Source organism: Antrostomus carolinensis, unplaced genomic scaffold (assembly GCF_000700745.2).
Source record: "Antrostomus carolinensis isolate BGI_N321 unplaced genomic scaffold, ASM70074v2 scaffold6952, whole genome shotgun sequence".
Lineage (NCBI taxonomy): Eukaryota > Metazoa > Chordata > Aves > Caprimulgiformes > Caprimulgidae > Antrostomus > Antrostomus carolinensis.
Window position 1 is genome coordinate 159,423 of NW_010298881.1, and position 23,671 is coordinate 183,093.

The following is a 23,671-nucleotide window of genomic DNA, read 5'->3' on the forward strand; positions in this document are numbered from 1 at the left end:
CAAGCATTGGCTGAAAGATCACTGGAAGCTTTTGCAATCAAGTTCTGTGCAGGCAAATTCAAAGTAAAATACTACTGAAGATCATTTGAGTTTCTACAGAAATGAACTAGAAGTTTGTGGAACTCTGAGAGGCAAGAGCCCTTCCCAACATCTACAATCCAAGTATTTGTTAGCACTTAGAGCATTACTTTCTCAGCTCAGTTTCAATCACTGAGTTCGTCTTCCCAGCTCCCTTTGAAGTAGGCACTTAGCAAGCAGCATTAGCCACACCTTCAGGCCTTTCACAGCCGCTTGCTGTGGGTGCTCACCATCCCTGGCACTAGGTCCTTTGTCCTCTGGTCACTTCCTACCACCATGATAATTTTCCTTCCCAGCCTCTGATGAGTTGTAGGAACTCTCATGCCAGTTCCTACCTGCCAAAGTCCTGGCTCTAACATCTGTATAGAGCTTTAAAAGGATTTAGGCTGAGGTTTAGTTTTGTCCCTCTCTGGGCCAGACTGTCAAAAGGCTTTGAGGATTGTGCTCTGTTTGGCTGTTACCTCTTACATATTTCCAATCCAAATCACTCCTGGCTGGCCTAATCTCTCCCAGGCTGGAGTTTCTGTCTCTGCTTACCAGTTCCTTTAGAAAGTTTTGCTCTGAGGGTGGTTTCTCACCTGTTGTGACATGGCAGCAACCTCAGCCCTTGGCACAGGATCTGATTTTGGGAGAAAGCTGGTGGGAGATGCCATTTGACCTCCTTGCTGCCCATGTCAGTGTGGTACCCCTGAATTAACTCGAGCATCGTTCCTCTTCCTTGTTTTCCTTCACAAGATATGAAATACTGAAAGATGCAGCTCACTTGTCACAACGTTATCACACCCGGGCCCCTTGCCTCCATTAAATGGGCACAGAATCAAGAAAAGAGTTATTTCTCATATACCAAAGTGATTCCGTATGCTTATTTCACATGTAAGTGTGCTAGCCATATTAAAATGCTCCTGCTTCTTTAGAAGACCTCTTGGTGACTTGTGTTTTCCAGACTTTGGCATGTTTACAGTCACAGTCTTAAGCTGGTGATGATTCATTCATGCTTCTTTATCTTGTCAGCTTCTACCTAAAAATATCAAGTGCTAGGAAGGCTGGAAAGCAGGCAGCTGAGGGTGCTGGTATAGTCTTTTTCTTCCCTCTTCTCTCAGTTTGTTATTTTTCAGTATCTTTTTTTTTCCTAAAGGAAGTAGCACAGGAGCTGCAGTTAACAGCCCCTCCCAAAAAAGCAAGGCTGTGGGCTGTGAGTTGAGGATGTCTGTGGTCTCTGGTCTGGAGAGCAGAAGTGAGGTCTTGGCTGCAAAGCCCTTTCAGTTCAACTGCCTGGGGACTTGGCAGAATGTGACACTGGTCTCTCTGTCTTTTGCTCAGTGTGTTGCTTGCTGCATGTACTGGAGACTGGTGGTCTCAGGTGGTTTGGAAGTAACTGCCATTGATTTTCAACACCTGCAAGAACCAAACAGAGAAAATCTCTTTGCTAGACACAGGAGTGATTTTAGAATTTGTCTGCTGTTGCCAGAACCTCTCTGTGAAGGAGTTAGGGGCACAGACCTGCTTGTTGGAGCACATTTACTGTGATTAGGAGTGGAGAGAATGGGCAGCAGTGTTTCATGGATACAGCTCAAAACTGTACAGATATAAGCATCAGAAACGTTTCCTTAGAGATAATAGGGCCAGATACATCATAAATTACTGCTGAGTGTCTTTGGAAGGATACAGTGATGAGATGTGGAATAAACCTCCTCAGACAGCTGGAACAGGCACTCATGAGCAGCAACGTGTGGACACAGGGTGTAGTGCTGCCATTCGTTTTAATTTTTAATTTTAAAAAACGCACTGCAGTAAAGACGTTCACCATTAGCTTGTTGACTTACAGCTTCTGGCTACCTTCTGCATTTGCAAAAATCTCCCCTTTTGATCATTCTTCAAACAGGAAATTTTATTCTCCTAATCCCTGTCCCACAATTGGCACTGCGGGAGTGAACCTGTAAGCCTGCTCAGAAGCCCATTGAACTCATCTACATCAGTGAGCCCTGGCCTCAGAAAGCTTGGAAGACATTGGTAGCTCAGCAGGGCCTATTAGAGCAAACACAGTAGCTGATCACAGCTTCTGATTTGCACTGGCAAGGATCTGGCTGGCAGAGTGTGTGTGGGCAAAGCAAGCTCTTCCCTGCTAGCAAAAAGGCTGCCGAGTCTCTGCCCTTGGTTCATCTGTTGCTGTGTCTTGTGAATTAAAAAGCAAGGAGAGGAAAACTGTAAGGATAAATGTGGAGAAGCAAATGGGAGGAGAAAAAGACTGATTTTCAATTTTATTTGTGCTTGTTTATTCTACAGCAGAGTCTGGTGACCAAGACGAGCATAATACGCCTATCACAAGAGAGACAGCCCCACCATCCACGATTGATAGCCACACCAACGTTCCCACCACGGAACCATCTCAGAACCTCCCTCAATACCTACCTCCTTCTGCCGAGGATAACCTAGGTCCTCTGCCGGAAAACTGGGAGATGGCCTACACCGAGAACGGAGAAGTCTATTTTATAGAGTAAAGCACATTTTTGTTGTTCTAATTCCATCTCTTGCCCTCTCTCTCTGGGCATAAGTGAGCCTCCATGGATGCATTTCGTGTGTATGTGTATTAAATATTTAGTGTATACAGTTAAGTTGCAGAGCTGTAAGTTCTTTACTGCTTCGAAAGGGGTTTTGCGTTTCCTGATTGGATTAACATTCAAATTACTCCTGAGTTCAAAGGCAGGGGGAATTGCTCATTTTATGAGGGTAGATACAAAAGCAACAGGCACTTATAAGGTGTGGGCCAATTGTTTTCACAGGTGGAATGAAAGCTCTTAATTGAAAGGGCTGAGACTTCATTTTTGGAACCTGCCTCTGTGCGTAATGCAGGAGAGAGAATTCCTCCTGTCACGTGCCCAGGCAGTAGGAGAGCCAGGGAATGGACTTTATGTGTTGTCTTCTCATCTGAGCAAATGGACCAAACATGTTAACATGCTCCAGTGGTTTGCAGAAGGGAAATCTCGATGCAGAGTAGGCACAGTAAGTTTAGAAAAGCAAGAAGCACCTAGTGGCCTGCAGACTTTGCTGTCAGCAGGTTTATGATGATACTGATTTTTTCATGCCATAAATAATAGTCTCTAATTATGCTTGTCTAGATTTATTGAGATAGGAGTAACTTATAAAATGGGACCTGTTAGTGGAAGAGATTTCTTGTACAGAGTTTAACTAGACAGTAAAATTCAGTTAGCTTTTGAAACTCAAGCCCTTAGCTGCCCAAGTAGAGGAAAGGGGTGAGGAGTTGATTTTTGAATTTGATTGTCTGCTTAATGCAGTCTTGGAAACCGAGATCCTCTCTCTGTGCCCCAGAAGCCAGTGACCAGTTAATACAGAAGAACTTCCACTGCTAATGCCCCTTCTGGTATTCCAGAGAGTGAAGTTGGATTAGGGCAGTGAAGGGAGCAGTCCTGCTCTGTCATTGGGAGAGGGGACTTTCATGGAGGGCCAAAGAAAGGTTCATTAGAGCAGGTTTTCCCTTGGCTGCTTTGCCAGGGGAACACATCAGAGAAGAGTGCTGAAGATCTGAGGAGCTGGGAGGATTGAGAGCACCACAGCAGCTCTTCACCAGCTGGGAGAGGGCTGCTGTAAAAAAGGCCATTTTCCAGGGCACTCTCAATTACCTGAAGAGGCTCCACCAACCCCCTAGTGTAAGGCAAAGTCCAGAAGGCACAATGCAAATTCTCATCACCTGCAAATCAGATGAAACTGAAATGTGTTCATTATCCCAAGCAGGGTATTCTGCCCCTCGTTATGCCCTCAGGGTGCCTCATTCTTTGATGTGCTTTCTGGCTTTAATGTATATAACACAGCCTGAGTAATAACCCATCCAGCCTGCCATTTTCCTCCCTGGAGGAGGACAGATCATGAGCACTAAATGCTGTCCAAGCAGCTGGTTGTTCCCTTTTTTGTCCCCACATGGGTCGCTGCTGCCCTTCCTTACAGGTGCTTCAGCAAAGGGTTCTGCTGCTGCCACCACCAATTTCCCCAAAACCCATCCCCATCACTGCTGTATTCTCTACACATGTGTATTCTTTTAGCAATGCAGGACTGTAGCACCTTAAAATAATTTGTTAGACCTTTTCCAGGAGAATCATATGTGGTGGAAAAATGTAACCTGCATACCCAGCAGTCTGTCTGACATGAAAATCTGGTAGCACACCAACTGCTTCCTTCCCTGCAGTGCAGACTGGCCGTTTTGAGGATACGTACGCGTAGGGGGTGATTTTGCGTGAGGATGTGTTCGTGTGGATGCAGCACTGAACGACTGTAGTTCTATTAATTCTAAGGACACCCTGAGCCTAGAAACAATTTAGTTTGATTTGTATCAAATTAAGAGGGCAAGCTAATGAGCTGTGTGGACCCAAGCTGGCTCAGATGTCTCTACCATCTTTGGGTTATCAAGGCAGGGTGCTGAAGGGAGCACTATGAGAACATTGGAGCTGCTTGCTCAGAACCAGCACAGGTCCAGTGGGGCTGGAGCTGCGTGTCAGATAACTGATCCTGATTGCTTGTAGCTGAAGCAATTTGGCTCTTGAGATATCTTTCTCTGGTGCTTTAATGGGGATTTTCATTACCCAAAGTGTCCCAGTCCCTCATTACTCTGCATGTAGATCTGTGTATCTTACAGGTCTAACACAATTCTGTCCCTCTGAGCGTATGATCTGAAAGGTGTTTAGCTAAATTTTCTGTGCCTCAGCAAGCCACGCTGTTGTGAGCCTTTGGTGAGAGAGAGAAAGTTGCAAGAAATATGCAAATATTTCATCACTCTCCTCCCACTGCCCTCTTTCTCAGCTAGACAACAGACTTTCTTATTTATATGTTGGCAGAACCCCTCTGCTTTATTGCCGTTAATTTGCCTGACTTGCTGAATTTCTGCCATTTGGTTTTCTAGTTGGCGATTAATTGCTCTGAAGCGTACAAATGCATTTGCTCATCCTGCCTTGGGAGGGCTGGATAGCAGGATGTGTAAAACAAGGACTTTTTATTTACACACGTGGATCCTAGGAGCAGGGCAGTCCCCTCCTCTTGCAATAAAATACAAGTTTGCTGCTCGGTTGTTAGTTCCTCAGGGATCATAGCACTCATTACAGTATTTCCAGCTTCATGAGACTGTTGTGAAACTGAGGTTAAGTTTGTAAACCTCTCCAAGACCTTGAAGGAGAAGTAAATAGCATTACTGCTGTATTGAAACTTAAAACTGTTAAGCAGTGTTAAAGGCTAAGCTAGATAAATGATACCTCAGGGACTGGAGGGCTATCTTGTAGGTTATGTCCGAGATGGCATCAGGTTGTAGAAGAGGCTTATATTACAAGATTGTCTCCATATGCAAATTAAATGATGGGAGGAAAATGTTTTCTAGAAAATGTATTTTAAGCCTGTTTACTATGCAACCTTTGCTGCTGAGACTGGCATTGCGATACTGTCAGGGGACTTGTAGAAAGGAAGTGTTGAAAGTAAAGCTGTTCAGCTTCTATCAAAGGCTTTGACAGAACATTTTTGTGTAATTAAAAAGTTTTCACTGGAAATTTTGGGTTTGACTAGTGCTTGGGTCAAATCTGGACAAGTGTCAAAGGTCTTTTGCAGGAACAAGGGTCACTGCATGGTTTAGGCAGGAAAGGAAACTTCTCTCTTTTTGTCAGGAAGCAAATGGCTTATAGACAGCTCCTGGAATTAAGAAACAAACCACCAAAGACAAAAGTTTGGAAATTAATATTATAATATTGCAACTTTTATATCCATCCTTTCAGTCAGGAATGATGATTTGTGTATTTTCACTTTTCACCTTTGTACTTTCAATGCCAAGACTCTTGGTAGGCTAATTTGCAAAACATCAAATTGTAACGCTGTTTCTTCTGAAGCAATAGTATGCTTTCAGGTCTGTTGAATAATAAAGAGGATATATACTTTTATGTCACTGATACTTCAGCTCTGCTTTATTAACAAATGTCGTATTTCCATTTTTTATTTCCAGCCATAACACAAAAACAACATCTTGGCTAGATCCACGGTGCCTGAACAAACAGCAGAAGCCTCTAGAAGAATGTGAAGATGATGGTAAGAAAGTGAAAATAATGAAATAATGATGTGTTTGGTCCATTTCTAGGTAGCTTCCTTCCTTTCCTTTTCCACTTTCCAATACTTGTGTTCAGAAAAACTTAAAAAAAAAAAATAAAAAAAAATTAGTAAGTGCATAGAGACAACACCTGTTATGTTGTTGTAAAGTCACTGTTTGTATATGTGGGATAGCCATTGAGATGGCAGATCATTAAATAAAAATCAGAGAGGAGCTAGAGGTAAGAAGTCTCTGTTTTTATAATTTGAATATGATACTGAACAAGACACAAAACTTTCTAACATGTTTGCTCCTTGGATTGCTGTGTAGGAGGAAAGCGACTGAGTCTCTGCGTGCTCCATTGTGTTACGCTTCAATCACATGGATTGAAAGAGTTATGTTGTTGTTTCCTAGTTTGAGCAGAAATAACTCAATTGCTTCACTTCTGCTGTTAAATTCTGACAGTCCACATAGTGTTAATAATCACTGAAAAAAAAATTCCATTTGAAAGTGTAGATTTTTTTTACCACTGAAAATTTACACTGATGTAATTTTGTATTCCTTGAGATGTTGGAAATGCAAGCCACTGTCCGATTTAGAGCAGCCAAATGCAGGACTGGTAAAGGAGTCCTTTAGGACTAAAGATATCCTTTAGGAAGAAAAAGGGAATCATGATGAAAATAAATGTTTGGAAAAACCTGTGTGGAAATTTTGGTCTACTGACCAGGAAAGGTGATGGTATTCTGATGCATAATTTTGGCTAGCACAATGCTATCATGGTAGACATATCTTAAAAATGGAAAGGTTTACGTCATCAGTGTTGGTGCTGTCCTTGTAAAATTAGTTTTCATAATATAATTAACCTCCTACTGGTGTGAGTCAGCTCAGTAAGAATTATGATTTTATTTTGGAAAAGAATCAACTGAATCCCTTTTTACTGGTAGGTTCAAACCTGGCCTCCAGAACTGCTGTTAATATTCTTGCACGTGCAGTTTTTCAACCTCGGCTTTCTTTCACGTGTGAGATTTTGCAAGATGTGAGACTTTGCCTGTGCAGCCTTCGCTGCCGTGATGAAGCAGATCACCAACTTCCTAGTGCTCGGTGCAGTGCACCCCCAAAGCACAGGCATATGCAAAGACCGAGCTGACGCCTGCTTCATATCCTTAGCAACTGGCATTGTCTGTCAAAGAGCAAGCAGAGGGAGCTGGATTAATGAAGACCTTGCTCTGCACCTAAAAATGGATGTGTCAGTGGGTTATCAGAACTGGAACAAAATTAAATAATAGTGGATGGAGGCAACACTCCCTCCTCCTTGCCGTTAAGCATTGCCAGCAATTTAAAGAGGAGGTGGCTAAGTCTCAGCATAAGCTTTCCTCTTTCAGAGGGTAGTTTTCCCTGAAGCACCACCTCTGCCCTGGTTTTCACTACCAGCAAGACTCCTGCTACGTCGATAGCCCCGGTGCTGCCAAGTGGGTCAGCATGCCCCACGCTGTGCTCATAGCCCGGGCAAGGAGCAGCCAGTGGGATGTGTCAGCTGTGGGTGGCTGAGCTCCTCTGTAAACAGTTTCAAGTCTCCTCCCAGAGGAGAGTCTGCCTCTTGTTTTCTTAGCAATTATTAATCAAACATCAGAATAATTTATTTTATTTAGATTAGAAACATACAGCTGCTATTTTTGTATTTAATTAAGTTAATAATTTTGCAAATAGTGTCTTTTTTTTTTTTTATCAGGTCCTTAAAATCAGCTAATTTCATCTTCCCCCACACCCCTTCACTTCATTCACTAAGTTCATTCATTAATGAATATTTTGAACATTCAATAGTTAAACCAGTTGCTTCGTAGGTACAGCAGTGCACCACACTATTTTGGTTGACTACTCTGATCCTGCTTTGCACATAAGAATAATTATATTTCAGAAAACAATGTGAACACAAAGAAGATAGAAGGTTATTTTTACTGCATCATAGAAGCTGGATGTTTTTGGCAAGGGCCACTGTTGGGTGTGTTTCCCCTGAAGTCAGTGGGACTCCTGTTCTGTTTGTTCTGTGTGCGTGCGTGAGTTTTCAGGCTTGAGCCCATCCTGTTTGTGGTTTTTATAAATGTTAGATGTCGTTTCAGATTTGTTTGGGTCCAGTTGCCTTGTGTTTTTTTCTTCATCAGGATATGTGTCCCTAATAAGTTTTTTGGTCGTTTCCAATTGTTTAGGCTATTAAGGGAAATTGCAATTCGTATTTCACACTAATGGTCCTTAGCAACTGTTTTGGTAGAATATAGTGCAAACAGGTCATGGAAGTGGTTTTTTAGGTGTCCAAATTTTCAAAAGCAATGCTGTGACCCTACATCTTCTGTTGGCTTCTGTCATTCATTTATGTGGCTTATACTTTACTGTGTTAGGTCCATGATTGTTTTTACCTTCTTTGTTCTGGTTTTGTCATCATCTTTCATTTTCAGACTGCATTATTAGTATTTATGGGCTAAGCAATACTTTAATCATCTGTGTCACTGTTAACTTATGAATATGGAGCAGATAATGATAAATGGAGCAACAGTGAATATTGATGGCTTTGTGTCTTTGAAAAATTATGTGGTCTTTGTCCCAGGTGCCCCGCTAAAACTGATGCATTCCTGTATATGCCTCACCAGTGCATCTGGACTTCACTGTGGGTCTGGGCCTCCAGTTAAACAAGGTGCTTCGCTTCATGTCTGCCTTAAATCATCTGAGTAGTTACTGTGATAGTCAATTGGGCCTTGTATACATATAAATCTAGATATGTTCTTGAAAACCTTGCTACATTAGTTCTTATTTAGATGCAAGGTTTTCCTCTCAGATTTCTTCATTGGTATTCAGGTCTGGCCTGCTGATAGATCTATGCGTCTACGGAATGGATTGCAAAGGTCGGACCATACAGATCTGAGGCAGAGGCTTCACTGCAGTGAGAACACCACTAACATATTATTTTGCCATATCAAACTGTGGCATGGAAGGTAGTCAATTGATACAGATTTTTTGAAAATGCAAGAACCAGTTCTTTCATTATCTACACCAGATCCATCAATATTCTGATCACTAAAGTGTGGTAAATTGAAAGCTTGGGCTTGGTCTGTAGAAAATTAGTGCCGGTTCTGCTATTTGCTGTAGGGAATTTCTTGCTTGGTGCTGGTATCTGAAATTTTCTTTTAATTTTTTCTGTCTCATTTACTGCTCTTCCCTTGGAGAAGAAGGGGTACACACGGAGGAACTGGACAGTGAACTAGGTAAATCATCCATCTCTTGTTTTGATGTTTGACTTCAACTGCACTGTTTTAAGCTTTTAATTACTTACTTTCTCCTTTGTATCATTTTGCATCTTTCTGTTTTTTGTTTTTGTTTTTGTTTATTTCAACAAGTCTAATTTATCAGCAAAACTTCCCTAGCACACAAAGCATTAATCTTCCCCTAGCTTCAGATCTATAGTGGTTTTCTTACTGATTCAGTTTGAAGAAAGCTGGAGAGCCTTAATCTTGCCAAGTTTGTTCAAAGCTACTTCCTCCTGGACCCTGCAGGAGTCAGGAGCTTTTCTTTGGCATCATTGGCTCCAAGAAACAGCTTATAGATGCCAAAGTTGAAATCAACTAGCTAATGTTGCTTTTTCACTGAGGCCAAAGACAAGAGAAGCAAAGTGTGATTTAGAAAGTTTATGTGTTACATAGGATGCTTCTGCTGAGCTTGTGAATGAAACAGCTGAAAATTCTGCCTCAGTAGGTGATTTTACAAACAGATGATTTTCGATGATGTGGTCCACTTTTATTTGCTGCGTCTTTTTGTGAAGAATGCTGTCTTGATATCTAATCTCAGCAGTGCTCATTCTGTTTATACTGATGGTGGAGGTAGTTATTATTTCTGTTCAGCTATGCTCTAGTGCACTTGGAAAGCTGAAAGGCATAAGAGGTTGCATAGGATTTTATTTCCACTAGGTCTATTATTGCTTTTAAAGAGGACTGTATTTACAGTTTATAGTTCTGCATACTGGAGGATTGTATTGCCAGAGAATTAACCTCTGGTTTCTATAATTATTTGCAAGTGTATTCTGCTTCCTGCTTCTGTGTGATTGATACGGCATCAGCAGCCGTATTGAGTGGACTTTTAACACTACTCCAAGAACTACTCTTCTGAATAATATGCCTGGAATAATGTTTGAAGCCTAACTTCTTTTAGTACAAGAATTCGAAAAAAAATAACAGTTTAAAGAAGAATGTGGTCACTTTAGTGATACATTAACATTATGCACAGTTCATAGGAATAAGCAGCAGACCAGGTAACATCAGAAGTAGGAGAGTGCACACCAAGAACCTGCAAAGATTTCTCATGAAGGTCTTCACAAAGGGTGATTGAAAATAAGAGAGAGTTTAAAAAGAGGCAAATTTATAGATAATAATGAAATTTAAATGTTCCTTTCTTTCAGTCTGATATCAGGATCTAGCGCAAGAGAAGAGCTGAAAAATAGATGCAGGGCAACTCGTTAATTGATAAGGTTGACCCCAGTTCTGCAGGCACTTAAATACACAAGTGTTTTGCTCAAACATCATGAGATGTTCCTTTTGTTTTAATGCAGATAAGCTTTATTGAGCTCACAGCTCATCGATACACTGTTGAGATTTGCAAATGCTGCACTGTAAATAAGGGTATTTTCAAATGGCTCAGTTGGTCACAGCAATGTTACAGAGGGGGCGTGGAAACACATGGCCCATAGTCATGATTAGTATAAACTGGTTGTTGCCAGATATTTAGCTCCTTAGTTTATTAACAGTTTCTTTTCTAAATATAAGAAAATTAAAACTTGAAGCATTTGCACAACTTCTTCTTTTCCAAAGAAGTGGATTGAACATGGAGTAATAGATCACCTCTCCTTTAACAGAAGGTTATAAGAAGGACACAAAAAATTAATCTTTGGAGTAGAATTGGACATCTCCTTGAGCACATCCTCCTGAACTCACAGGGAGCAGTAAGAGCTGAGTATCCTGAAGTCATCTCTAGCTCTTTTATATTGATGCAGAGGTGTGACTAAAATCCCTGGTGGTTGAGAAGTTCTTTTTTAGGAACCCATCCATCGCCTCTGTAGCATTGGATACTAAACAAAAGCATCTCAGTAGGAATCCGTGTATTTACCCTAGGCTTAAAAGTATAAATTGGATGTTTGTCCATTGAATTTACCTGCTGACAAATGCTCTGAGACTACAGTGCTGCATGGATGTACCAAAATAAAAACTATATGGCTCACTCAGACTCCTAATAATGAAAAATGGTTTTGTAAATCTTATATTTGTGATAAAATCTAATGCTCTGGGTTATCTTCAGTTTGGCAGGAGAGGTAGAGAAGAGGGATGAATAATTTAAAGCCTCAAGGAAGCCAGACTGTGCAGCGTGGCTGTGGAGAATATTACCTTTTGCTTTAGAGAAATTTCAGAGGCTCTTAAAAGTCAGAAAGTACATCTACACCACCAACAACTAATGTGTTGAAAGCTGCAGTTTTGTGTATTGTTACTTCCGAAAACATAGAGATGTGTTCCTTAAATGTAAAGCTGCAGAAATAGCAAACTGGAAAGATTTTGGCACAGAACCATTTTTGGAGTTAGGAAAGTGCTGGTTTTCTGACCTTCCATGAAAATTCTTTGAAAGAAAAGAAAAAATAAAATGTAATACCAAAACTATGGACAAAAGAAAAGCAGAATATTTTTGTTTGAGCTTTAAAAATCAAAACCACTTAGTCCAAAATAGATAAAATCTATTTAGCAGAAAAAATTGTGGAAAACTCATTGTAAGGCAGTTGTGCATTACTTTTCCCTTCCCTCATTCATTTTTTTTTTTTTTTCCTTCCACTCCAGCTTGGTCTTCACCATAGTGCAAAGAATTAAATGAACTGCCACAACTTGTGGTTTTCCTGATTGTGTGTTAGGTCTTAATTGCACTGAAACTCTTTAAGCCAGTCCCACAGTGTTTTCACCATATGTGACTCCTTTGCAAACCTGGGAGTTTCCTTTGTGAAAAGACTTTCAAGATTGGCCTTCAGCTTTTTTTTGTCACAAACACTTGCACAGTGTAAAGGAATAGCTGTTTCTGAAGCATTCATTTCAGATCAATCTGCAGATAAAATTGTGAAGTGTTTTCATGCCCAAAAGTTAGCACTGGCTTGCATTTAATTGCATATGTCTCAAGGAATCCAAAGATATTAAACCCAGTAAGGATAAAATAATTATGAGAATGGAAAACCTACCTTATATCTGCAAATAAGGGACATGTGGAGCAAAACCCATGAAAATCGATTTTGTCTGATCTCCAGCCAATTCTCAACACAAACATAAACTTTGAGTAATTAGCCCATGTGTGTTTGTATAGATTCTGTTCATCTCCAGTCTGGAGATATTTCTATCCTTATGGCAACATTGCTGAAGTCTATAAATGCAAAACTAGATAGTTACATTTATTCTAATTAATGAGCCATTGTTGATTGTACTGGCTCAGCAATTGATGCCATTAATGAAAATAAATCTTTACATTTGATAATAAACAAACATAGATTATTTGCTATCAAGTTTTGTCAATTTAGTGATAAATTTTGAGGAACTATTTTGCATGGAATATTTGAACTTGTGTTATCTGACAATGGCTTATTATTATTATTTTTATTTAAATGAATGTGCAGAGTCTGTGGAGCAAGGACCACACTTGCACAGTCCATAGCATGGTGGAGCCTTCTTTTGAGTTGATTCACACCCAATATTACGCAAACACACCACTTTCTATTGTTAATAGGATGTTTATTTCACTGCCCATAGCCAACGGGAACATTGTGTTCAAATGAGTGGGACAAGGATCAGACCCTTAAGTAACACATACAGCTTTAATAACCCTCAGTTGGATACTGAAATGATTTTATTACATTCACTAATTATAGTTAAAGTACTATGTTGCAGTCTAGAAAAGCAACGGGAACAAAAGTGGATACGTTTCCAAATGTTAATTTCATCTTCAGAACTGTTTTTTGTTAATTATGCTAATTAAAAAAGGGAAATCTGTTACACGTGATTATGGCAACGTGTTTTTACATTAAGTGCTATGCAGTGAAATACATCTGTGTGTGCCAGCCCCGCTGCGGTGGTTTCTGTATGCCGGCCGTTTATGTTAAACTCACTTTGTCCTGTTTCAAGGTGTACTTTTGTGTTGGGCTCACATGAGCAATGCAGTGCAAATCCACAAGAAAGGAGTCAAAAAAACCCCCCAGCTTTCCAGCAGTGGTGATCAGAAATGTCTTGGCACTGATCCAGGAGATGAAAGTGGTCTCTGTTAGCGTGCTACAATTGTGTGCCATAATCTTGCCCATCTTCACGTGCTGGCATGAAAATGCCTCTGACCTGTTGCCTGCATCGACTTCCACTGCAGTGCCTCCATCCAAGGCCACTCTGCCCATGATGGTCAAACCAGGAGGGTACTTGAGGCACTCCCAGAAAGGAAATTTATTGATCATTTGTTCATTCAGTACAAAAAGCAAATCTACAATTGACCAGCGTGGGCATCTTCCCAGCTAACCCAGCACTGGTGGGGCAGGCTCTGATGGTGACATGCTCTGCCAACCTTTAAAAGGAGCCTGTGATTGTTCTGAAAGGTGTTTGAAGCAAAGTCTGAGCTACTGATAAGTTTTGCATGCTGAGCAGGACCTGTCAGAAAAAGCTTCATTGGAGGCTTCAGTAATGCTTTCTCTATTTCCAGAGTTGCCTGCTGGTTGGGAGAAAATTGAGGATCCCGTATATGGTGTCTACTATGTAGAGTAAGTGCTGCTCTCCAGTTCTGGTGTGGCTGTTGGGTGGAGGAAGGCTTTCCTCCACAGCGGTCTGTGTGCTTGTTGGTAGCATCTCACATGAAGGAGGAGGAGATCCTGGCCCCTCCACAGGCTGTGAGATGCCATAGGGGCTGGGAGAGGGAGCCATGCCTTGCCATTCTCCATCCTCTGGTGGGGTCTGGCATCAGAACCCTAGGGTAGGGTAGGGGTGGGCTCAAGGGAGACAAGAGCACCCCGGGTAAGCTCCAGGGGTGAGCTCAAGGGAGACAGGAGCACCCCTGGGTCAGGGCATGCAGGAGCCCTAGCACCTCACCAAGTACTTTTATCCAGAGAATATTAACAAATGTGCAATTGACTGAGCTCCATCCCCTTTGTATAGTGCTAAGATCAAGATAAGAGTATGCAAAGCAGACCATCAATTCAGTTACAAGTCAGGAGACACTCTGGAGGAATGGACAAGTCTGTGTGACCAAACAACCACAGCAGAGAATAGAATTACAGGTTTAATGACTCTCTCCAGAATTAGAACAGCTTCTTCTTTATCTAGATGTCAGATCGCTCCCTTGGGAAACTGGAGATCTGAGTTTTGTTTCATCATTGACCCCCATAAAATGAATTTTTAATTATGTGTATACTCCTGTCTAGTAGGATGGCTTATGATAGCCCTCAGAATAGATGTGGAATACAGTTTCTGTCTGCTTTGGCTCAGTTCTGACCCTACCACCTGTGCCTAGGGAAACAAGGTTAGCAAACTGTGTAATTAAGACTTGGCATTTATTTACCAAAGCCATAAAGAATATTTTTTGGCTATTAAATGCCATGCCAAGAAGTCTTTCCAGCATTTTTTCTTTTCACTTTATATATACATGCCCATTAGTTTTGTAGCACTCCTTAGTGATGAAATAGAATAGAAAAGTAACAGCAATGAGACATAAGTTTATTTTACTTACTATCTAGAAACAAGCAAGATGGTTATAATTTGGGCATTTGTCTCTGTCCCTTACAATTCAGGCACTCTATTATTGTATAATAGTTTTTATTGAGAAACAACTATATAATGAAAAAGTTTATATCATTTTTAAAGTAGTTATTTTTTTCTTAACTTTCGGAAGATACCTTGAAATGGGAAATCTTTTACAGAACACATTAACTTGTTTTTATTTGATCACTTAAATATTTTTCCAGTGATTTAATATTGATCTTTAGCAGAAAAAAATTCTAAGCATAACTATCTAGAGTGCTTCTATTGTAATTACTTGAAAAAGTGGTTGGTTGTTCATTGATAGAGACACGTGGGACAAGAGACAGTAAAATAGCAAGCTCTTAATGGTGAACTGTGCTTCGGGTATAACGATGGGATTTAAGCTAATATAACCTGCTCCTCTGCTGTAGGTAAAGCACTATTGAAAAATTGCCATTGAATTGAAAGATTGATGAGCAGCTTATCTCGGCTGCCAGCCACAGAGTGTCCCCAGACCTCTGATCCCACCACCCCAGCAGCTGTGTCTAGTGATCATCCTTTGGTTTCCTAAAATGGTGAATTCTCTGTGAAGTTCATTGCTTGTTGCCATGTTTGGGGTTAGGCTGCTTCTTTTTTAAAAAACATTTTCCTGAATTTGATGAGAAGTATTAGCACTAAACATTTCATACGGGTCAAAAGCTGCCTAATGGCCCTCCAAGGACGACAGCTGAAGTTTCACCAAGTGCTGCTTTCCCCTAGGAGTATTTGCTGGTGGCTAATTCTGGAGATATTTTGATCCATTCAGAACCCAGCTTTTCAGCTCATAGCCTACATCCCGCAGATACTTTTAAGACACCCTGTTAAGAGTGTGCATTGATCAAATAGCTGACAGATGTTACCAGTTGCTTGGTCTTGTTTTGTTTGGGGTTTTTTAACTTTAGTGAGCCAGGGAATGACTGCACCTCTGGGAATTTGATTAAAGCAGGGATGATATAGGCCTGTCTTTTAAAATGCAGTCAGACAGAGCGCCTTTTCTGTTTTAATCTCATTTTTCACAGATAGATCACTACTTTAATGTATTTGAAGGAATTAGCCATTCCTACTCAAGACATCGTATCAATACTGGAATCCTCTTCTTTTCCTAAATATGCTTTTTGGCACGACTAGGTGAGCCTTGCTCCACATACACTGCTGTTGTGTTTGTTTGGTATTTTAGTCCTTTCCTCAGAGGAGTTTCATGCCTGGCTGTCTTTCCTGCTTGTCACATAAAGAGTTTCCTAATTTATTGCTCTCTTTCATCTCTAGCCACATCAACCGGAAGACACAGTATGAAAACCCAGTTCTTGAAGCAAAGAGGAAGAAGCAGCTTGAGCAACAGCAACAGCCACCAGAAGGTTGGCAGCACCCAGGGTGTGATGGTTGGGGTTTTCATGAGGGAATGTGCCCTCCCTTGCCTTGGCAGCACCGTGCCAATGTTATTTGTCCCTCCTTCTATGGCCTTAACCACTTAAACATAGTAGCTTTCGCCCTTGTAAAGAGGAAGGATTTTTCTGTTAATGTCCTTTATTTCTGAAAGGTTTCTAGGTTTCCCAAAACCACAATTTTCCTCTTTAATCTGCTCCATCAAGTTATTCTTTGTAGCTGGTGTTGTTTTGCTCTGCATTGGGCCTACCCAAAGGCAATGAGGAGTGAGCCATCACATGTGCACTAGAGAAACCTCTGTGCACGAGAGACTTCTTAACCCAAGACTCTTGGATGTTGTCAAGTTCTAACATCTGAAGTAATTTCATTATTTCAAAACACTATTTTTTTCAAAACAACTGTTTTTTATTTTCCTTTTTTTTTCTTTCTTTCTTTTTTTTCCCCCCCACCTTTTTTTTTTTTTTTTTTTTTTTTTTCCCCCCCCCTTTTTTTTTTTTTTTTTTTTTTCTTTAAATGCAGCCCAACTGCAGTGAGGGGCCTATGGCATTTGGGTTTGTTTTGGTATCTTCATAGCTTTCACAACAAGTTTTTTTCAGAACAGTTATTATCCAAGGGAAAAATAATTTAGGCTTCAATGTTCCTCCTGCAGCCCCATTTCCCACAACATCAGCTCCTTCTATTTAACACTCAAGGTGAACTGATGCCACAAGGGCCATGGGTAATAGATTTATAAATGTCAAGACCACTTAGATGCAAATCAAATCCCAAGTTTGAGTGTGAAGTCGGGTGTCCCAGTAGATAGATCAGTTGACCTGGACATAGAGAGTCCTCTGGAAGTGGTTTTTGAACATCCTACTAATTGTATTCCTTCTCTCTGTGACTCTGTTTCCTCTCTTGCCATGCTTCTCACATCTCCTCTGCCTGAACCCCACACTCTCAGTGTGTGTATGTGCAGGAGCTCATAGTGCTGTTGTGAAACAAGTAACGTTTCCCTCTCTGTCCTCTCTAGAATGGACAGAGGAGTGTCCATCTCTCCCACCACCCGCTGCTCCAAACCATGTTTCAAACAACCAAGAGGCAGTTCGGGAAGCACCAGTGCAAGGTAACAACCTTGTTAAACCAGTTGTAAAAGTGCAACAAGGTTTTTCTCCTGAGAATGGAATTCCCTCAGCCGTCTGCAAAGAGAGTGTCTCCATGGCTAGTATCACACACCAGGGCACGTGCCTGCTTATCTGAATTCCCCTAGATTTTGAGACTGCTGTTTCAAGGTCACATTTGATGCCAGCTGCAAGAGGCAAATGAGATTGCCTGCATGAAAAAAAAGGATTGTGGCCACTCTACGTGTGGCTTACAAGTCAAAACATGAGTTACAACATTGGTGGGATTTAACAGCAACTGTTGATGGATACAGGCACAAGTAGGAGACCCTTTTCTACAGAGCTCTATGGATGTGCAAGGATTAGACTTTTACACTTTCTGAACTCTTCTGAGTTTAGAATGTGGGTCTTACAATAAGATGTAGTGCAGAGATTCCTTTCTCTTCTCACAGGTCAACATTTCCTCAAAAAGCAGCACAAAATCTCACCATGTTGCACTGCGATTAAGACACAGACATGACATTAACAAAGTCATGTTCTAGTCTGAGAGCCAAAGCCAGTGTCACCCCTTGTCTGCATTTGTGGGCAGGTTGACTTTCAAGATAAACTAGTTTAAGAGCCCTGGAAACTGGTCAGTGTGTTTGGGAGCTGTGATGTGTGTAGGTTCTCGGCACTGTTTGTCAGGACCTTGGTTTTGGAGAGCTTGGGTGTCGGTTGTGTTTGTGACATCTGATCAGCCACATTCTGGTATTGCCAGAGAGGAGTCTGGCTTGCGACTATGGATTTTCCTTTTTGTGTGCTTTGAATCCAGATGAAAATTTGGAGGGAGTAGGAGCTGGGGGAGCAGCAGAAGAAGGAGATCCTCTGCTGCTTAGGGAGCTTTTAGAGCTACCAGCCCTCGGGGCACAATTTGACTTTCTGTAGTAACAGAAGGCGAAGAGGCACAAGTGCCTTGGTCACGTTAGGGGCAAATTATATCCTGTTTCTGAAAAATATGAGTTGCAGCTCCTCTGGGAAGTGCTGCATGAGGAGGAAATGATACTAGGTCCAAATACTGTGGATCTATTTTGAAGTTGTACATGTGTACAAGTACTTTGAGCTATTACAGCCTTATTTATTAGTGTCAGTGGTCTGCGTGTAGCCAACTGCTCACAGACCAGTCCCTTGTCGTAAATAACTAACCAGACAGGACATGAATTGTTTGTGAATTTGCAGTGTGGGCTGAAACCTTGCCAGAACAGGTTGCCAGCAAGGGCAGAGTGTTCCACTTGTACCTGTTGCAATACAAGTGCTCTCTGGTTACAAGTGGTTGTAAGTAGGCTTCATCTTTGTCTACATCTAAATTGCATAGCAAGTGAGTGATGTTGCCCTGGTCTGCAGAAACCAGAGGCTGGGGAAGGTGAGAGAGGAAGAATCTGGCTGGAGCATGTCATCCTGACAGAGCTGGGAGCAGCCGGGGGGAGGCTGGCACCGCAAGCTGAGAAATACTCCCTTGCTCTGCAGGTCAGCTATGGTTTCTGAAGGTGAGCCATGAAGGGCCAGGGAGTGCTCTCTGCTCCACATGGCAGATCATCAGCCCTTCCAAAACAGATATGCCAAATTTTACAGTATCCAAAGCCCCCAGCGTGTTCCCGAGGGCTGTTAGAGTATATTACAGTATATTAGAGTAATTCAGGCTTGCAGCAGGGAAAAACGAGGGAGCTCTGGGGTGGTACCCTGACCACCAGTCATCTGGGGTTAGGTGTCTCATCAGAGTGCCCCCAAAATTCTAGTCTTCCTCAGGGAGACATCTGTCAATGCCACCTCTGCCTTTTATGCTGCCAGGCCAGAGCAAGGGCTGCCCCAGCATGGCAATGGACAGGACCCATCACACAGGGGATGACGTTAGAAAGCTCAGCTCTCCACCCATTCCCAACTGCCAGCCACCAAACTTTTGCAGCAACGTTACAGGAGAGCATTAGTCTGTCTCAGCACCACTCTGAGTGACATGTCCTGATACCCACTGATGATTCCTTCTCTTTCATTCCTTCCTCTTCCTCTCTCAGTGCTGCTCCCTCTTCTCTCACTCCCTGTTTGCAGCAGCTGTTTCCACCTTCCCTGTCCCCCAGCCCTCTGCCCAGGGGTTCCTGTCTCTCCCACTGCTGGCACTGCTGGTGGGGATGTCCTTGTGCCCTTGGCACCACTCTCCCACCTGGGGTTTTATAGATATGCTCATTTAAAATGTGATCCCCTCCCAAATGCTGTAGGTGAGACATAGCCTGTGGTGCTGCCATCCTGTTTCTGCAGAGTGAGTTCACCCTGTATTTGTAGGTGGACACCAGCAACCTGTGCTTGTTCTTCTTGTCTTTTGAACCAGAAATCAGCACAGGAGCAAATCCCACTGCATGCTTCTCCTCAGCCATGTTTGCTGTCCGAGACATTGGGTTGCATGTTGATAGGGCGCTTTTTTGCAGCTTGGGGTCTGAGCAGAACATCTGCCCACGATGTGCAGGATTACCCTGTTCCTGTGCTACCCTTCCAAGGCAGACAACTGCACGTCCTCACACTGCCCCATTGTGAATCAGCTTCAAATATACCTTTTTTTCTCCCCAATCAAAGGCTTACAAGTCTCAAATCTCCTCGCTCTCCCTCCAGGGCTCCTTTCTAAACAGAGGCCCATGGCAATGCTGCTGAAGTTTCAATTTGAAAGTATGCCAGCTCTCCTGGCTGCGATAGACACTGCTGCTCCTGGAGCTGTCACCAGAGGGCTTAGTGGCACAGTCTTTTCCCCTCTAAGCATTAAAAACAATTAAAAGTGCAAAGGTGTTTCGTGTTGGCACTGTGGAACACAGCTACTATGATTCCTTTTCTGAGCTTGTGCACCATTCTTTGCAAAGATGCAGTTTTTGTCTTTGGAGCACCTTGTTCCCTCTGAACCATGCTGCCAGAGAGCATTAACAGCCCTCCAGCACTGCTGCTCCAGTCCCAGGTCACTCTTTGATCCATACTTCACAACGGCAGTGTTTCATCCACAACAGGCAAGGAGCAGAAAGGAAAGAGAAAAGACTTCAAACAGCGTCTGAAGAACAACATCAGCATCCTTCCCTTTTTCACCAGGGGAGGTCACAGGGTGGTAGCGATGCTGGGGCAGAGGGGAGGTTATGCTAAAGGGTTGTGCAGTGTCTTGCCAGAGCTCAGAAGCTGCTTTTTGCTTGGTGAGTTGGTAAAAGGCCAAGTGATTAAAAACATATGCTTTTCTGCAGAAACTCTCACCTTCTGTAGGAGACATTTGTTCTATCCTCATCCTATCCTTCCTGGGATGGTCATAAGTACCTCAGGACAGAGATAAAACACATCTGTAAGCCAGCATTGCCAACTTTAACATATTCCCTTCCTTAAAGCAGCATTTTTATCTCTTTGTAGCCTTGGGGCTTTGGTGTGCCCAACCACAGCTAAGAAAGCACCAGGTACTAGGGGTTTTGCTCACTCTTTTTACTGCATAATTGGATCCAAGGAGACGAGTGGAGTGTGATGAGGTGAGGGGATGCTGGAGTGAAGTTCAGTCCCATCCCAGCACGCCGCTGTGTTTGTCTGTGTACTTGTTAGAGCGGGGAGGGGCAGAGGAAAAACAGATCAAATACTCTTGCCTGCCTGTTTATAGATTTTTCCAAACTTCCTACACAGGAAAACCTTTTTTTACACGAAACCCTTCAGAGTTGAAAGGGAAGTTCATCCACACCAAGCTAAGAAAAAGCAGCAGGGGTTTCGGCTTCACTGTCGTTGGAGGGGATGAGCCAGATGAATTTCTCCAAATCAAAAGTTTGGTGCTTGATGGCCCTGCAGCGCTGGATGGCAAAATGGAAACAGGTACTGATGCTTTAAATCAAAATCTTTGCCACCACTTTGGTTTATGTTTTTGCAGCTGGTTTTATGTGCAGTTCATAAAGAACTTGAGTCCTCATCCCTTTTGTGGGGGAAGGCATTCAGCTTTCCCATCAGCAAGCAGGGAAGTGAGGTACAGTGAGGGATATGTTCAAAATCTTATAGCAAGGCACTCCATGTGCTGGAATTTCACCTCAGGTGTCAAAATATCCAGCTGGGGCTCTACCAGCTCTGACTCTCCCCGTGCTGATTTGCAGAGAGGAGCCAGTGATTGTGGGGTCCCATGTCAGGCTGCAGGTTACTGCTCCCCACTGTGGCAATGGGTGCTGTCTTTTTGTAGAGCTGCATCACTGTGTTTTGTGTGTTTGCCAGGCTACTCCCAAGGAATGGGCAAAGGAGTGGTCCAGTTTGCATTTCCCTCTGTGGAGGTGCCAAGGGCCAATTTGTTTTTGCCAGAGATCAGGCCCAGCATGATGAAATCCTGTTCAGATTCACCTGAGGTCACAACTCCTCACTTGCAGATGGAGCATCACAACATTAAGCATCCCTGTGTTGCAGCTCCATTGTTAAAAAATGAATCATAACTTAATCGATACCTAGATTTCAGGCCAAAGTATGTCTGAGACATGACATGTGGCACTGTGTTTGAGCAGTTGGTGTTTGAGAACCTTCTGTTGTAGCTCCCATGTGCTCTCAGTTTTGTTTCTATCATATGTCAGCGTAGCACAGCGTATAACAGTGAGAGCCAGGCTTCGAGATAACTGTTAAATGGGCCATATACCATCATTTGAATTTATTAGTTTTTTGCATGAGCCAATTCCATTTTCACTTTAAAGAACATTTATGTACGCAAAGGCTTTATGCAGTGAATCCACTGTGTACAGATAGTTCTTGCTTGCCCAAGTGTCACTGCTCCTTTTCCTTGCAAAGGTACTTAAATGCTACTATTTACTGTGAGTGGTACCTGTGGATGCTGTGGATCAGCTCACAGGCTCCAGTCCTCACCTTCCCAGGGTGCACAAAAATGTGTGTGTTTGGTATATCTGTCTGTGTCCTCTGCAGGGGACGTCATAGTCAGCGTGAACGATACCTGTGTGCTGGGGCACACTCATGCTCAAGTTGTGAAAATCTTCCAGTCCATCCCCATCGGTGCCAGCGTGGACCTCGAACTGTGCCGAGGCTACCCCCTGCCCTTTGATCCCGACGATCCCAACACGAGCCTGGTTACGTCTGTGGCAATTTTGGACAAAGAGCCGATCATTGTGAACGGGCAGGAAAATTATGACTCCCCAGCGAGCCACAGTAGTAAAACAGGGAAAGTAAATGGCACAAAGGAAGCGAGACCCAGCAGCCCTGCTGAGGTCTCCTCCAACGGACCCCATGGTTACCCCAATGACACCGTCTCTTTGGCATCTTCAATAGCAACACAACCTGAACTCATAACTGTGCATATAGTGAAAGGGCCGATGGGCTTTGGGTTTACTATAGCAGACAGTCCCGGTGGGGGCGGCCAAAGAGTGAAACAAATCGTGGACAGCCCGCGGTGCCGCGGCCTGAAGGAGGGTGATCTTATAGTCGAAGTTAACAAGAAGAATGTGCAGAGCCTCACTCACAACCAGGTGGTGGATATGCTGATTGAATGTCCTAAGGGAAGCGAGGTCACGTTGCTTGTGCAGCGAGGAGGTAGGTCTTCAAAACTGCTTTTAAACATTTGGTCTTGAAATTTTTTTTTAAAAAATGCATGTCATGAAAAACCTGCTCTCCTAAGCTTCTCTGTAGAAATGGTTTATGTCCTGAGGTGTAGGAACTGCCCAAAATTGGCAGGTCACATAGATGGTTAAAATTATTTGTCGTTTGATACTGCATTGGGAGGAATGTGCATGTAGTTCCCATGTGCACATACGCTACTTGTCTTCTGGTAATGCACAAAAGGGTGGTATGGTGACATGTATGGTTACACGTTCACTTACTTAACAAACCCTGATCTCATGCTCATAAAACTGAATTATTTTAGACAGAACGTGGACATTCTTGAGCTGTTTTGGGAGATGGAAGAGGCTGGTAATACGTTCTGTAATCTGCAGTGTTCAAAATCAGATATCTAATGACTCTTCACTGTGGAAGGGTTACACCTGGAGTACGGTTGGGAATGGAGGAGAGAATTTAAACTTCTCCAAGTTGTAAGCAGTTGAAATGTTACTTCTAGACGTATTTATTTGCTGTGCAGTTGGGAGCTGAGCTCATTTTTGGTTGCATTGCTGAAAGGCCACCAGCAGGCACGAGAAACACCCCACAGGCAGTATGTCTGCAGCCCATGTGGGAGCATGGATGGTAGGGAACCTGTCAATGGGGTCAGTCCACCCACAGGA

General features: G+C 42.6%; 1 protein-coding gene across 1 annotated transcript in view; it reads left to right on the plus strand.

Annotated features, from left to right (window-relative positions):
- Positions 1-23,671, plus strand: part of MAGI1 (membrane associated guanylate kinase, WW and PDZ domain containing 1) — a 172,110-nt gene that overhangs the window by 95,914 nt on the left and 52,525 nt on the right. The window contains exons 4-11 of the mRNA XM_010162596.1: positions 2,362-2,572; positions 6,068-6,150; positions 9,367-9,402; positions 13,892-13,949; positions 16,228-16,340; positions 17,354-17,446; positions 21,105-21,287; positions 22,365-22,985. Coding sequence (XP_010160898.1) covers positions 2,362-2,572; positions 6,068-6,150; positions 9,367-9,402; positions 13,892-13,949; positions 16,228-16,340; positions 17,354-17,446; positions 21,105-21,287; positions 22,365-22,985 — 1,398 coding nt within the window. The remainder of the gene's footprint in view (positions 1-2,361; positions 2,573-6,067; positions 6,151-9,366; positions 9,403-13,891; positions 13,950-16,227; positions 16,341-17,353; positions 17,447-21,104; positions 21,288-22,364; positions 22,986-23,671) is intronic.